The 15,580-nt window shown below is 47.3% G+C and overlaps 2 protein-coding genes across 27 annotated transcripts in view; both read left to right on the plus strand.

Moving 5' to 3' along the window:
- The window catches only part of MACF1 (microtubule actin crosslinking factor 1), a 404,892-nt gene extending 400,100 nt beyond the window's left edge, over positions 1-4,792 (plus strand). For all 26 annotated transcript variants that reach the window (XM_056795193.1, XM_056795199.1, XM_056795200.1 and 23 more), the window contains 2 exons: positions 1,715-1,838; positions 3,355-4,792. In XM_056795193.1, the coding sequence (XP_056651171.1) occupies positions 1,715-1,838; positions 3,355-3,611 (381 nt within the window). In that variant the 3' untranslated portion in view covers positions 3,612-4,792. The remainder of the gene's footprint in view (positions 1-1,714; positions 1,839-3,354) is intronic.
- A 4,200-nt stretch (positions 4,793-8,992) lies between these two features.
- The window catches only part of BMP8A (bone morphogenetic protein 8a), a 48,325-nt gene continuing 41,737 nt past the window's right edge, over positions 8,993-15,580 (plus strand). Inside the window, exon 1 of the mRNA XM_007492835.3 lies at positions 8,993-11,820. Coding sequence (XP_007492897.1) covers positions 11,388-11,820 — 433 coding nt within the window. The 5' untranslated portion in view covers positions 8,993-11,387. The remainder of the gene's footprint in view (positions 11,821-15,580) is intronic.

Here is a 15,580-nt window from a genome sequence, read left to right on the forward strand (position 1 = left end):
TCACCCTCAGCATGCATTCCACTGGCCCCAAAGCCTATAACACCAGAAGAGCCAGGTAAGGCCAGTGGAAATTGCTTTGGGCTCCAGATTGAGCTTTACTCCAGACCTTTTGGACCTAGCCTTTAATTCTTCATAACCTTATTTCAACCTGATACACAAACCAGGGTTTCAGCCTATTCATTTGCTACAACTAAACCACCTCAACACTTTGGGTATGGCAGTGTTTGAGAAATAAAATGCCTTGCCTGGTTCGTGGGTTCTCATTTCAAAATTCTGCTCTTCACAAAATATGCATTTGTGATCCTGCTCAAGCAGCACCAGGTTCCTATGTCAGAAGCTTCAGTGAAAATATCAAGGAACCTCGGGCTTAGGCATTCATGGGGCTTTGGGGTTAATCTGGGAATTCTGCCCAGTTTAAACCAAATTACAAACTCTTATCTTTTATCCCTTGCTGCTACTGAATCCCAGGATTCAATCTGCTTATCCTGCCTCTCCTGCCTTCTTTATGGCTCCAGTTTCAAGAGAGTGAGAAATTCTAAAACTCAAAAAACACTGTGCAAATTCTAGGCCTATGGGTGAAAACTCATCTTGTGGCTATTTCATTTTCTCAAGACTTACCCATTGCAGATGAATAGAAGTTATTATATAACCAGCTCATTTTGTAACAATTGAATTGTCACTTAAGAGCTGTTATCCCCAAACAATCTGACCATAAGAAAGGGTAGCTTCTGAAACTGGAGTTCCTCTGACCACTTAGATTTGAGGCCCTTCGCTCAAATAGCTTGATGGATAGCGTGCTTTGTTTGACATTCTCTTGATTTGTTTGGAAAATTTATAACCCCAAAGTACATCAGCAGAAATGTCATGCTGGGTTATTTTTCTCTTCTGATCAAATTGAACATTTTAAAAGTCTTGGAAAACATTTAAATAGTTTATTTCAAAGAAAAACTAGAAGGACATGTTGGAGGAAGAGTAGTATTTAAAATAGAATCAGAATGTATATCCACCCTTCCCCAAAACTAAGTCTAGAATTCCTAAATGCAACTGAAAATTTTGTTTTTTCAAAACCCAGTTGTGTCCATCTCCTTCTTGAGACACAGTAGCTATATATGAGGGAGATGGGTCAGGAATAAATAATATCCTCGTTTTGCAGATAAAGAAAAGTAGGGTTCCTGGGAATGAAGCCACATATTAAGGGTAATAAACATACTTAGTAATAAAACCATTTAGAACCCATCTGGCCGGGCCCCTAGTCTCCTGGGTGTCCTCCCCTGCTTTCTTTAATCAAGTCTAATAATTTTATGACATTTTGGACTGAAAATTACCTTCCTGGCTTTTGTCAAAGAAGCTTTGACCTATAAGTTTTAAAAATTCTTCCCATTTCCTCTTCTCTCCATCACCCTTTCCTCTCAATTAAATTATAGCGTTCTCAATATGGCCTTGAAAATCTGAGAAAATTTTCTACCTTTTGCTCATAGATATTTATGAAAACCACAATAGTGATAGAACATATTTTTAAATCACAAATCATAATATTCTGATTTCCTAAACCATAAAATGCATATTTTTGAAGCAACAACAGAAGACTGTTTTCCTTGACTTTTAATTTGCTTTTCAGGACCTGTATTAAAATCCTGTGGCAGGGGCTAAAATATGCTTCTTTAAATCAAATCACTATCATTGAGCTTAGTAACAACACCCTTTTCTCCCAAAGGTGATGCCATCCACAGGCAGCAAGTTGAAGCGTCCAGCTTTTCATTCTAGCCGAACCTCTCTTACTGGGGATGCCAGTAACAGTTCTTCTCCAGTCTCCAGCAGTGCCAAAACCAATCGGGCTGGTAAGTACACGGAACTCCAAAGAGTCATCAGTGCTGCTCTTTTTAAGAGAGGCAGCTCTATAATCAAGAGTAGAAAAGATTTGAGAAATAGGCACTTTCCTAATGAACATTGTCTAGTGTGGGTATTCATGCTCTATTCAGAATGATTCACTGGCTCTTGAAGATCAACATATACCTTTTGATACTCAGGAAGAAACCCATGAAGATTTCCAGCCTCTCATAATAGGTTTCCTCTGAACTAGCTGTAGTCTTCCCTCTTGATAGCAGAAGAGATGGTGATGATATTTAAATTTTTCGTGATTTCATCATTGTGTGTTTGCCCTCTAGCAGTGGAAGGTACTATCACCCATTCTTTGTGAGTCTCTGTGGCCAAAAAAATAATCCCCCCTGGTGACCAACCCTCTATTGGACAGGGCGTCTGTGTCCTTATTTTTTAGTATTTTGATAACTATATATCAATATAAGTGGCTTCCTTTGTTATTTATTTTATTTATACATACATTTGAAAACATAATTCTCATGTGGAAGGTGGGAGATGGCAACTCAGAGGTCCTTGATCCAAAAAAGGTTGCTGCTCTACTGATTGTCCTTAAGGTCCTTGACTAGTTATCAGATATGAGAATCCAGTACTGGAACCCTTCCTAGGCTGGCAGTCACGTTGATGATAAAGCTGCCTTCTGCCCCTCAGCAGCCTCTGATTAGCCCAGACCGTAGCCAGCTTTTACCCCCTGTGATAGGCACTCCTTGTAACCCTGCCTCTTCTAGTCATCATTTACTGCCATTTGGGGATGACAACAGCCTGATAGAAAGACATTTCTAGCTGCCTAAACTAACAGAGACCCCTTTTGCACACAAAGACTTCTGTGTGCTCAAGTTTTTATTGCTGGATACAAGAAATCAGTGCCCTGCAAGATACTTACATGAGATGAGTAACCCTCCCCCAAGCCCATCCTCCTCTTTGTCCTTCCCTTCGACATGGTAATGGCCAGTGAGCATGTCTGGGTGGAAAGAGAATGCTCAGATATTCAGCAGGCACGAAGAGTCCTTGTTGTGAGGAATGTGTACACTGGGTGCCAGAGAGGCAGCACATGGGGCTTGGGTCAGGAAGACCTGAACTCAGAGCCTGCCTCAGACATTTGATAGTTGTGTGACCCTGGCCACGTCATTTCTCTGCACTGTGCCTCAGTTTCCTCATCAGCGAAAACAAGACAGTTGGACTCTTGGGTCGCTTCCAACCCAAAGTCTGATTCTATGAAATCCCCTTCATAAAGCTCAGGTCTATTAAATCACTCTCCTGGCTGTTTTTCAGCTCCTTGCAGAAAGCCTTCCCCAACCCTCTCAGTGCTGCTGCCTTCCCTCTGTTCATTAGTCCTGTTTAGGCTGTATATAGCTTATTTGTACACCGTTGTCTGCTTGTTGTCTCCCCCATTAGCATGTAGCCCTTGAGGGCAGGACCTTTTTGGCACATAGTAAGTGCTTCATAAAACTATTGATTGATTTCGTGCTTAAATTCCAGATGCAAAAAAGACAACAAGCCGCCCCACAAGTCGTGCTGGAAGCCGGACCGGGAGCCGTGCAAGCAGCCGCCGAGGAAGTGACGCCTCTGACTTTGACCTCCTAGAGACGCAGTCGGCTTGTTCAGACACATCTGAGAGTAGCACAGCAGGGGGCCAAGGCAGTTCCAGGCGAGGGTTAACAAAGCCTTCCAAAATCCCCACCATGTCCAAGAAAACCGCCACAGCTTCCCCCAGGACTCCAGGCCCAAAGCGATAACGTCTCCCTTCTGAGGCTGCGTCCAGTTTTAAGCCTGCTCCATATCCTGGGTGTATATTTATTCTGAATGGGAGAAGTTATATTGTTAAAAGTGTAAAAGAATAATTGTGTTATGAAGCTGCCTTATTTTTTTTTCTTTTTGTAAGTTACTATTTTCATGTGAATATTTATGTAGATAAATTTTGCCTTCTGGGAAACCCCAGTACCAATTGGGGGGCCGGAAACTGAAAAGTTTGAGAAACACAAAAGAGGTCAAGATGTGAACATGTATTAAAGGATGGGGAGAAAAAAACTATAAATAGATTTTCTTCATGGTGCAGGGTTATAAACCTGCTTTATCTTTTAGGATTATTCCTAAATGCATTTTCTTTATAAACTTGACTTGCTATCTCAGCAAGATAAATTATATTAAAAAAAAAGAGAATCCTGCAGCGTGGAACGGACTCTTTTTTTTGTAAATCATAGACACCTCGAGAAGCACGAGGAGAGGGAGGGCACCTCCAGCTGTTTTTTCCATCGTTTTTAACTTTGTGATTTTAGCCGAAGAAAAGAGGGATTTGAATTAATAAGATTTGCACATGTTATAGTAAACGTTCATTAAAGTGCTGTCTTTAAACTACTGTCTCAGTCACTGAGTGTTTAAAAGTCTCATGAACACTGAATATTCAGGGCTCATCTGGAGACCGCTTGAGAAGCCCTGCTTGGGAGTGAAAGATCGGGAGATGACGGGTTGCTTGAGAACATCCTGTCCTGTATGGGTGGAAAGCCTTAGTCCTTGGCCACCTATTTTCAAATTCTGAATTCCACAATTATTCATCTACATGTTTTCTTTTTTTTATTCTTCATGCCATTTATTTAAATAATCATTCAGCTTCCCAAGAACCTATTTGGAAAGCTGATACCCAAATCAAAGTCTCACCAGCACACTCCCCATCAAGGCCTATTTCACTCGTGTCTTCGCTCTTTTTTAAAATTTTGTTTTCTAATAATACCGAGTGACCATGAGGAAGAAGAGAGTCCCTCCAAAGCTCCTTGTGTGTCTTACTGCTATTCTGCAGCTCTGGCCAACCATGGTGCTGTGTGATTTCACTTGGTTCTAACTGAGGCAGAAACAAAAGCTGTACCAATGAACTGTTTTAAAACAAGACACCTTTTTGTATTAAAATTGCTTGCAGTCATGATGTTTTGGGATGGTTTGTTTTTTTTCCCTTGTTTTATTCCAAACTCTACTTTTCTGTATGACAGTTAGCCAGAAGTTAAGATTACATGTATTTAGATTCATCACTTGGTACAAAAGGCTGAAACAGTTGAGTTCGAGTGAACGTCTCCCATGTATTTTCCTCCCTACAAAGCGCCATCACCTCGGATGCCTCATCCTGGTACAGAGGTGGCCACTAGGTTCTCAAAGGTTACTTGGCAAAGCCTGTCAACCTGGAAACGCTTCAAGTGTGACCCACTTCTCCAAAGTGCCAGCCCAGCAGACTAAGCACCAGAAGACCCGTCTCCGGGTTATCAATGAACAAGAGGGAGGGAAGGAGGAGGGATCCCTGGGTCCATGGCAGAGGCATGTTAGAGTAGAAAGATCAGAAAGCTGACTCGGCTTTGCACAGGTGATCTTGGAAAAGGGGTCTCCTGGCTGGGTCAGCTTCCGGAGTGTGAAGCCATTTCCCTCAGCTCTTAGCTGTGGAGGGGCATCAGCCGATCCAGGCGCCTTCACCCGGAGGCCACAGGCTCGTTTTTATGACGACTTGTAAGCCCTGTGTGGTTCACACTATGGTTCTGTAGGAGGGTCTGGAAGGCTCACCAGACTGGCTGCCAGAGGGGGAAACCAAGGTCTAGAGATAGTGACTTGTGACAAGAAACGACATTGTTGTGATTTGAACCCCTATTGGATGCCAGATAGTGTTCTACCACTACGCCTCTGCCAGGCACGTACCTTTCCAGAATTTGGATCTGGGAGTTTATGGCCCAGCCCATCTCGCCTTGTCCTTTCAAATAAGAGCGGATGCTGCCTCTTCATGTCTTAGGAAGCACAGATATTTCAAATAAGGATATCTGTTTTTATTTGAGGCAAAACTAACTTAGAAGTTCCTTCTGGGGTCAGTTAATGGATCAGTGAATAATTGAGTGCCAGGCCTAGAGACAGAAAGTCCTGGGTTCAAATGTGTGCCAGCTGTGTGACTGGGCAAGTCACTTAAGTCCAGTTGTCTTGCCCATGCAATGATTCAGCCTTCAGATTTCTAAGAATTAGGGAAATAGTAGCCAGCATTTATAGGGTTCTTTATGGTTGACAAAAACACGAAGACCTTGATGGTCTACCATTTCATCTTCCCGACAACTATAAAGGTAGGCGGCACAGGCATTATCCCCATTTTACAGAGGAGGGAAATGAGGCTTTTTAAAAGACTGCACAGCTCGGAAGAGGGGATTCTGCAGTCGGAAAGGATTTCTCAAGCCCAAGGCTGGGCCTCCTGTTCTCCACAAAGGCTTGTTCATTTAGTCTCTTCTTGGGGAGGGTGTCAGCGCCTCAGAAAATGGGCATCACTGATCACCAGGCTCAGTAAACATCAATTCCCTCTAATCTAATATCAGCTGACAGCTATGCTTCAACGAGATTTGCAAAGCACTTTCATGTTTGCAAAAATGTCCATTCTCTCCTGATCCTCTCAACCGCCCTGTGCTAATAATTGCTACGGATGTTGTTCCACTTCACAGGAAAGGGTCCAAGAAGCCCAGTGCCTTCCCCGGACTGGGTCTGCATCCAGAGCTAGGAAGGCTCGGAGTTCTGTCCTCTGCCGAGCCATTAAAAAGTGCCAGTTTAAGTGGATTGGGAATGTGGGAGAAAGCGAGAGTGGCAGGATGATGCCAGGACTGGCCAATCGGTCTGGACCACAAGATAGAAAAGAAGGGAGAGGGAGACTCTCGTAACATCCAAAAACTTAAAACTGGTATTACGTGTAATTGATAAAATAAAATATCTAAAAGAGAGAGAGGCAATAGGGAAGAGGCACTAGCCTTGAGAGTTAACCAGGCATTCAGCCCAGTCCCAGAGAAGGAAAAACTCCCCAACAACGAGGGCTGCCTCCAAGGCTCTGGTCTGACTCCAGTTGTCTTAGACTGAAGGAGGGCCCCTTGCCCAAGATGCTAGGGAAGGGTTCAGAGGTCTGCGTGCGAATCCAGGCTCCCCTGCGGTATCCATTTGGCCTTGGATAATTCACTTCCCTTCTATGAATCTCAGTCTTCTCATCAGTAAAATAGAAGACGAGCTCGACTAGATGTTCTCCAAGAACCCTCTCAGTCCTGGAGGGACAGTGAGGAGTGCTCCACCCAGAATCAAGAAGAATTCAAATCTGGCCCTGAAAATCCACTTTACCCGGCTGTCTGCCTCAGTTTCCTTATCTGTAAAATAAGGATAATAATAGCATCTACTTTCCGAGATTGCAATGAGTGAAGATCAAATGAGATATTTGTCAAGCACTTAGCAAACCTTAAAGGGTTATACAAATACTATTCTTACTAGTTTTTGTTCATTATTATTAATAATTCATATAATAATCCCTTCTGACTCTGGGAATCTACTCTCTAGGGAAGATGGAGAGACATGCATAAGATGCCGCGGCAAAAGGCATTGCCGTTCAGGGGTTCCGATGACGTCTCAAACAGATTTTTTGCCTGCCCGCCAACCCCTTTATCCCAGAAGCTCCCCAAAGGTTTCCATGCCCACCCCGCAGGATAGACAGAGCCGTCCCTGGGAAGGCCAAGCTGGCTGTGGCATGAGGGGCTGGGCTGGACCAGAGAGCCCAAAGAACTAAGTTTGCATTTTAAATTCCGCCCCTCCCCTCCTCAAAAAAGTCTTGATAAAAGTGCCCAGGGAATTGGTGGGCCACAAACTCCCTCTTCCTTTGCTTTATGAACATGCACCTTTTTTATTTAGAAATACAGCTCTCTGGGAGCCACTGAGTAGCTCAGCGGATTGAGTGCCAGACCTAGAGAGAAGAGGTCCTGGGTTCAAATCTAGCCGTGTGACCCTGGACAAGTCACTTAACCCCATTGCTCATCCTAATACACAGTATTGATTCTAATGGAAGTAAGGGTTCAAAAAAAAAAATACAGGTCTCAGCCCCAGCCCAGTTCAATAGGAATCCTTTTATCAGCCTGAGCTCGGTTCTGCCCTTGGGCTCTTTACAGGTGCAGAAGCATCTTGGAAACATCTTTCAAGTGGCTGGGTTGTCTGGAAAATGGACTACATATAAGCAATGAAGGAGAGATGGCGTAGACCTGGGTTCAGATTCTGCCTCTGACAAATCCTGGCTGAGTAGTCTTGAGTGATTTACAACCTGTCAGTGCCAGAATCAACTCTTTTTTGCTTGGTTAATCATTCCATGTGATTAGTTTTTTTAATCAATTAATCAGTAAACACTTATTAAGCACCTACTATGTGCCAGGAACAAGGACATGGTAGCCCTGTGGATGGAGGAGAAGAGGCAAACCTCAGGCATTGGAAGGAAGGGGATCCTGCCTTTGCAGCCTTATTACAAATTCTCCCCTCCCATTTACTCTTCGCTCCAAACTGGACTCCTCTCTGCCCCTACTCTCTTCCTTGACTTGGCTTGATCTATGCCCAGTGCCTGGAACACCCTCCTTGCAGTTCAAAACCATTCTGTAAAGCCCCACTCAAATATCACCTCCTCCAGGAAGTCTGCCCGGTTCCCACATGTTCCCATCTCTTCCAGGACCACCTTCCCCGGGACTCTCCAGAACACTTCGCCCCTCTCCAGGGCTCACCGGAGCCTTGTATGTATTATTCCCTTCTAGCCGGGGATCTCCAGGAGCCAGGGCTCCCTGCTTCCCGTGGGAGCTCTCAATGGGCTGCTGAGGGAGCTCTGCTTTGTGAATTCCACCTGCAATGAAAGTTGATGGGAGTCTGAAGCTGTGGCAGCCCCTGGTCCTATGCTCAGGGAGCCCCGCCATGACTTTGCTTTGGAAACTGAATAGTCCTGGAACATCTAAGAAAATACAGCATAAAGCTGCAATGAGAAGGATCCAGGAAGTGTAAGCTGGAGAAGAGGTTTCTGGGAGGGAAGAGGTGGCAAAAGACGGAGGGGGAGAGACAGAGACAGAGGAGAGGAGGAGGAGGAGGAGGAGAAAGAAGAGGAAGAGGAGGAGGAAGAGAGGGAGAAGAGGAGGAGGAATAGCTTTAAATTATGCAAGGCTGTTAGAGGCAAAGAATTCGACTTTGCCTATATGGTACCAGAGAATTTGTTCCAGGATTAAATATTTTGTATTAATATGAAAAAAAAGTGACAGAAAAAAATCAAGAGAAATACAGGAAGGGAAATGGGGTAGCCGGTTATGTGGAGATGCCCCATGGGCAGACTTTAGTACTCCATCCATCCATCCATCCATCCCCATTCCAAGTCGGGACTTTAGAGGAGGCTCGCTGGGAGGATCACAGAACTGGAGTTGGAAGAGGTCTTAGAGTTCTGCCTCAAATTCCTGACGAGGAAACAAGCCCTGAAGAGGGAAAGGTCTTGCCCGTGACAGCTAGAGAAGGGGCTGGGATTGGAACCGCGTCCTCAGACTCCAAACGCAGCACTTTTCTCCCCGTTCATTTGAATCTTTGGAGGAAGCCCCCACCTCCCAGAGCCAAGATCCACGGGAGGGGGAAGACCTTCCAACAACCAGGGAGCTCCCCAGGAATAGGAATGCTGAAGGTTGTGTGAGCGAGCTCCCCGACGTTGCAAGTCTTTGAGCCGAGGCTAAATGCGACGAAGTAGAGGAAATCGCCTCAGGTGCGGCTGGGACTAGACTAGACGCCCTCTGAGGGAGGTCTGAGGGTGATCCTGGTCCCTGATCCTGGGGCCGGTGAAGCTCCAGGGAGAGGCTGCACATTGATCTTCACGTGCGGAGTTCCGGCATCCGGGGTACAAAGTACAGAGGGAGGCTTTTCATTTGTGGAAGGATTTTCACTGAGGTGGCTCTCCCGGAGAGCGGAAGCAAAGCGAGAGGGCAGGAGCGGCCGAGCCAGGGATGTCCAGGAGGGGGCAGAGGCGCCTGCGAAGCCCCCAGTCCCAGCTGGGACCAGCTGGCATCCCAGGGCGCGCGCGTCCCTGGGGACCCCGCGCTGGTCAGCGTGCCCTAGAACCAAAGCTTGTGCCCGCTCTTTGGTCTGTTGTGTGTGCCGAAAGCCTAAGAAAATGAAGGCACTTCAGACTGGCCGGGGAGCACGGCTCAGCGTGTGCCCTGCCGTCTCTCTCCTGGCCCGGCCTTGGGGTTAGCCCGAGCCCGGGCGGGGCTTCGAGCCACTCACTCACTGTTACTGTGGGAGCGAGCGCCCGGCTAGTCCGGCCCCCTGCCAGGGAGCCCGGGCGGCCCCTCACCGGCAGCAGCGACCTGCGGGCGTAGCGCGAGACAACGCAGGTGCCCACGACCGCGCCCACAGACGCCTGCCCTGGGTGCCCAGAGCTCTCGTTCTGCTCAGGGAGCCCGGAGACCCCCACGTCGGGGCCGGCCCAAGAGAGAGGAGGAGCCACCAGAGGGCGGGGACGAGGCTTTGCCAAGGGAGGCGCGGGGGCCCCGACGGGACGGACAGACGGACAGACGGACGGACATACAGGCAGACGGAGGAGGCAGGTGGCGCGGTGTCTCCCCCAGGCCCCCACTTGGTCCTTCTGCCACGCCCCCGCCCCACCCCGCGCGGGCCCCTCCGCCCTCGAGCCTCACCCGCCCAGGAGCCAGAGACAGAACTCGACGGAGGAACCCGGCTGCCCCTCGGGGCTCTGCGGGAGGCCCCGACCTCGCGGGACACGCAGCTCGGCCAGAGCCCGGTGGGTCCGGCAGAGGAGTCCCGGGGGAGCGCCACTGCGGGCAGGGGTCAGGGCCGGTTCTGCCTTCATTCCTTCCCTCCCTCCTTCTGGCTCTGCCAGGCTTTCCTGAGTTCTCGTTTCTTCGGTCTCCCTTCCTTTTTTAACTCCCTGCCTGGTCCTGCCCTCTTTCTTCCCTGCCTCCGTCTCAGTATCCGCCTCTGTCACTGTGCACTCTCTCTCTCTGGTCTCTGTCTCTGCTCAGTCTCTGCCTCACTGTTGTCTCCCTCTGTCTCTGTCTCCCCGTCTCTCCCCCCACCCCTGACCCTTGCCTTTCTCTCCCACCTGCCTCTCTTCCACCCTCTCGCGGCTCTCCTCTCCTCTCTTCCCTTCTCCTTTCTTTCTCCCTCCTCCCCATCCCCACCTTCCCCTGCCCGGGCTGCGGCTCCCGGGACTGTCTGGGAGAATCTCTGGGCTGGGGCTCAGTTCTCGTTCTACTATGCGCCCCGGGACTTCTCCCGCATCCTAGAGAAAGCCGCCCACGGAGCCCCGCGGAAGGTGGCAAAGCAGCTGCCCCCACCTTCGGAGGAATTCCAAAGGGAAGAAGGCGGAGTGCTGGCGCTTCTGGGGCCCGGCTCATTTGACAGAAGCGCAGTGTGACCACCGGGCAGCCTACCTTGACCCCTTAGAGACGGATTCCATTTTAATTTCATTTCACAGGCTTCAGGGTTTCCTTTTTGATTTCCCATAAGTCTTCACACTTCAGTTTATTTTTTAACAAAATAGTCCAATTCCTAGTTCTTGATTTCAAAGCCCATCCGTGAATGGGCCACTTGTGATCCATCCCCTTCACCCCCAGTTAAATCCCAGGACTCTGCGCTGGCATAGCTGGATCCTAAGAGAAAGGGGGCAAGGAGAGGGGGAGAGTCCTGGAGCAAGGGCTCGGCAGGAGCGGGGCACACTCAGCAGGACCATGAGACTCTTCTCCAGGGGGCCCCTCGGTGGGATGGCCCACCTCTGGCTCCTGGGACTTCTCCTGTGTGAGCTGGGCAGCAGCAGCTTCCTTGGGAATTACCTCCACACCTCCAGCTTCCTCCAGAGGAGACTCAGCGGCCGGGAGAAGCGGGAAATGCAGCGGGAGATCCTGTCCATCTTGGGACTGCCAGGCCGCCCCCGGCCCAGGTCCCCCCCTGGGGCCAAGCTGCCATCTTCGGCTCCACTCTTCATGCTGGACCTGTACCACGCCATGGCCAGTGAAGAGGAAGATGGGCACGGCAGTGAGGACGCAGAGGTGTCCTGGGGCCGCGGGGTCTCCAGGCCTGTGCTGACCAGTCTGAGCACCCAGAGCCCTCCTCTGGAACGGGTCATCAGCCATGCTGACATGGTCATGAGCTTCGTAAATATGGGTGAGTGGGAGACCCAAGGAGGAGAGGGTGGAGGGATGCCACGAGGGTAGGTCTGACCATGAGACAAGCACGGGGGATTAAGAGCTCAGGGGCCTTTGGAGCCCAGCTTTGCTACTTACTATCTCTAGGGTCTTGGATAAGTCATTTCCCTTATTTGGAATTCAGTTTGTCCTTCTGTGATAGGAGGTTGGACTGGATGGTTTCTCTATTTTATGAGCCTTTGAGCCTATAAAGCCAGACCCCTCCGGGTAAAAAGGAAATCCACCAGGGGAGGGGAGAAGCCATGCAGAAAAGGGATTCTCAGCCAGTCTCACAGCTCTGGAAGCTGAGGCCAGAGTAGCAGAGATAGGTTGGCTCAAGTCCAAGGATTCCAGAATCTCCCAGCTCCATAAAACGGGAGATGTGCTTCATTGCCTGTGTGCTCTTTCAAGTTCAATGTTTCTTTCATTAATTCAAGTTTAATTCTTTTCATGGAGACAACTGGTGGGCCTGGAATCAGGCCTCAGACATTTACTAGCAAGTCAATTCACCGCTGGTTGCCTCAGTTTCCTCAGCTGTAAAATGAGGATAATAACACTACAAAAGGTTGTTGTGAGGATCAAATGAGATTGGTAAAAAGCTCTTAGTACAGTGCTTGGCACACAGTAGGTGATATCTGTATGTTTCCCTTCTCCTTCCTCAAATATTGCCTGAGCACTGTTCTAGGTACAAGAAAGGCCCTGTGCCTAGCTCTGTGTGTGTGTGTTGGGGTGTGGGAGACAGATGAAAAGATATCTGGATGTTAGCAGCAGGATGAGGCTTGGAAAGAACTGAAAGTAATAGAAGGTCCCCACGATGGGTGCCACAAGAAAGAAGCCCACAGTGCTTTGGGAGCTGAGAGGATGAGAGAAGGAATCAGGGGAAGCTTCTTAGAGGAGGCAGTATCCAAGCTGTGTCTTAAGGAATCATATAGACTTATCTAATAGTATGTTTTTATCCTGGTCTCTGTTTGGCCCCAGGGCCCTGCTCCTGTAGGCTGGATATTTATGCCATAAATGAAATATACTTGAACACACATATTTATATTCACTAATACAAGAGTGAATGGACAGAGATGCCTGGAGGAGGCAAGAAAGAAGTAACTGCTACACTGTTAAATTTGTTGTAATGGAAAGCATAGTTGGTTCTTTATTGAATTTAAGTTCATGATGAATTATTTTAAAAAGAGAAAAAGCTTCCAAGGGACTTCTTCCGTTCATCCTTTAGCCCTAACTAGGATCTCAACTTATGTATCTAATTTCTTGCCAGACTGTTTCCCTCGGCCCAAGTTATCTGCAGGCTTGGAGGAAACCAAATTTTTCCCATTTCAGAAGATTTTTGGTGAATAAATCCCATGCTGAAGGTGCAGGTCCTTCCTTTCTGGCTCATCATCAGGAAGCATTTTGCAGCTAGAATGTATTAGAAAGATCCCTGGCCTGTGAATGAGGTTCTGAGTCCAGCTCTGCCACCAACCTACTGTCTTGGCAAGACCCTTCAGCCTGGACAGGGTACTTCATTCCTTAATCTAGAAAATGGAACCACTTTCTTTCATTGCCTGACTCATAAAGAGAAACATTTTAAGTACTATGGAATATAAACCTGCTTTCTTCCTTTGTCCTGTCCTTCCTTCCTCCCTCCTTCCCTTCCTTTATTCTTTCTTTTTTCTTCCTTCCTTCCTTCCTTTTTCCTTTTCTTCTTCCTTCCCTCCCTCTCTTCCTCCTTCCCTTCCTTTCTTCCATCCTTTCTCTTCCTTCCTGTCTTTTTTCTTTTCTTTCTCTCCTTTCTCTTTCTTTTTTCCTTCCTGTCTCTCTTCTTTCTTTTTTCTTTTCTTTCTCTCTTCTTTCTTTCTTTTTTCCTTTCTTTCTCTTCTTTCTTTCTTTCCTTCTTCTTTCCTTCCTTTCTTCTTTATTTCTTTCTTCCTTCCTTCCTTTCTTTTTTCTTTTCTTTCTCTTCTTTCTTTTTTCCTTTCTTCCTCTCTTCTTTCTTTCTTTCTCTCTTCTTTCTTTATTTCTTTCTCTCTTCTTTCTTTCTTTCTTTCTTTCTTTCTTTTTTCCTTCCTTTCTTCTTCCTTCCTTCCTTTCTTTTTTCTTTTCTTTATCTTTTCTTTCTTTTTTCCTTTTTTCCTCTCTTTCTTTTTCTCTTCTTTCTTTCTTCCTTCCTTCCTTTCTCCCTTCTTTTTTTCTTAAACCCTTACCTCCCATCTTTGAATATGTACCCAGGAGTGGTAAGGGCTAGGCAGTGGAGCTTGTGACTTGCCCAGGTTCACACAGTTAGAAAGTGAGCCCTCATACTTCAGAGTTATTCCTATTGTCAGCTGCCCATAAGTCTCACAATTTCGTGACCTACCAGCCTTTCCTGGCCACAGTACAAATATCTCCCTTCTGAAAGCTCTATTCCTGATTTGTTCACTCAGTTTCGGTGAGAAAACAAAACCGCCTGTAACAATAATCATAGCTAACATTTATATAGGTTAAAGTAAGGTTTGCAGAGAACTTTAAAAATATTATCTTCTTTTACCCTCACCACAACCCTGGGAGGCAGATGCTTTGTTAACATTAACAAACAAGGAAACCAGGACAAACAGATTACATGACTTACCTGGCGTCTCACAGCTAGTAAGTGTCTGAGCTCGTATTTGAACTCAGGTCTCCCTGACTCCAGGCCCAGCACTTTGTCCACTGGGCCTGATGCTTCCACGCCTCCCATTTTCACTTACCTATTAGATTAGCCTTCTATCTCCTATTTCTCATTTGTCACAGAATGTCAGAGCCCTCAGAGATCGCTGAGTCCAGCACACCAATTTTACAGAAGGAGAAAGGCATGAGGCTTGGGTCATGTTATAAAGAATTAGTTGGGGCAGCTGGGTGGTTCGGTGGATAGAGCATCAGGCCTGGAGATAGGAGGTCCTGGCTTCAGATATGACCTCAGACACTTCCTAGCTGTGTCACCCTGGATAAGTCACTTAACCCTGATCAGCGGACCTTTGCCCTTCTGTCTCAGAATTGATACTAAGACAGATGATAAGGGTTTTTTAAAAAATGTTAGTGACCGAGTCTAGCCTTAAAGCCGACCTCCTTCAGGTCACTTGCCTCACTCCACAAGGGTCTCAAAAAGCATCCTTTGGTTATACAAGATTCAATTTCAAGGTTCTTCGTTGTTATCTTTTTTTAAGTCACAAACCTCGGTATTGGTCTGAATTTTAACCTGGAGAAAAGACGTAGGGAAGGGGGTCCTTCATCCTGGGTCCTCATATCCCTTAGGGATTTATGGAGAATTTCAGGGAAGTCTGTGACTATGGATGAGGACCAGCCTCGAACTTCCAGAACTTAAAAGTGTGACTTGGAGAAGGGGGTCCAGAGGCTTTACCAAAGCAAGGCAGACCAGATGAGAAGAGGAGCTGGATGTAAGAAGGATCAGGAGCTCCTGCCGTAGGGACCAGGGTCATTGTCTTCCGGGATCTGGAAGGTTTTCACATGGAAGAGTGATTAGACTGGTCCTGGGAGACTCCAGAGGGCAGTGGGAGAAAGGAACACTGGAGCTCAAAGAAAGGGGAAAAGCTTGGCATTTAGTATGGTCCGGCAGTGGGATGAGCTGCCTTGTTAGCTAGTGAGTTCCCTGGCCCTAGAGGTCTCCAAACAGAGACTTCAGGACTACTTTTCAAAGATCCTGTCTTGGGGGATTCTCTTCTCTTCTTTTAACTCTTTCTGTCTTAGGACAAGAGCTCGGCTAGCAGGGTTCAGTG

This window comes from Monodelphis domestica, chromosome 4, assembly GCF_027887165.1.
Source record: "Monodelphis domestica isolate mMonDom1 chromosome 4, mMonDom1.pri, whole genome shotgun sequence".
Taxonomy (NCBI): domain Eukaryota; kingdom Metazoa; phylum Chordata; class Mammalia; order Didelphimorphia; family Didelphidae; genus Monodelphis; species Monodelphis domestica.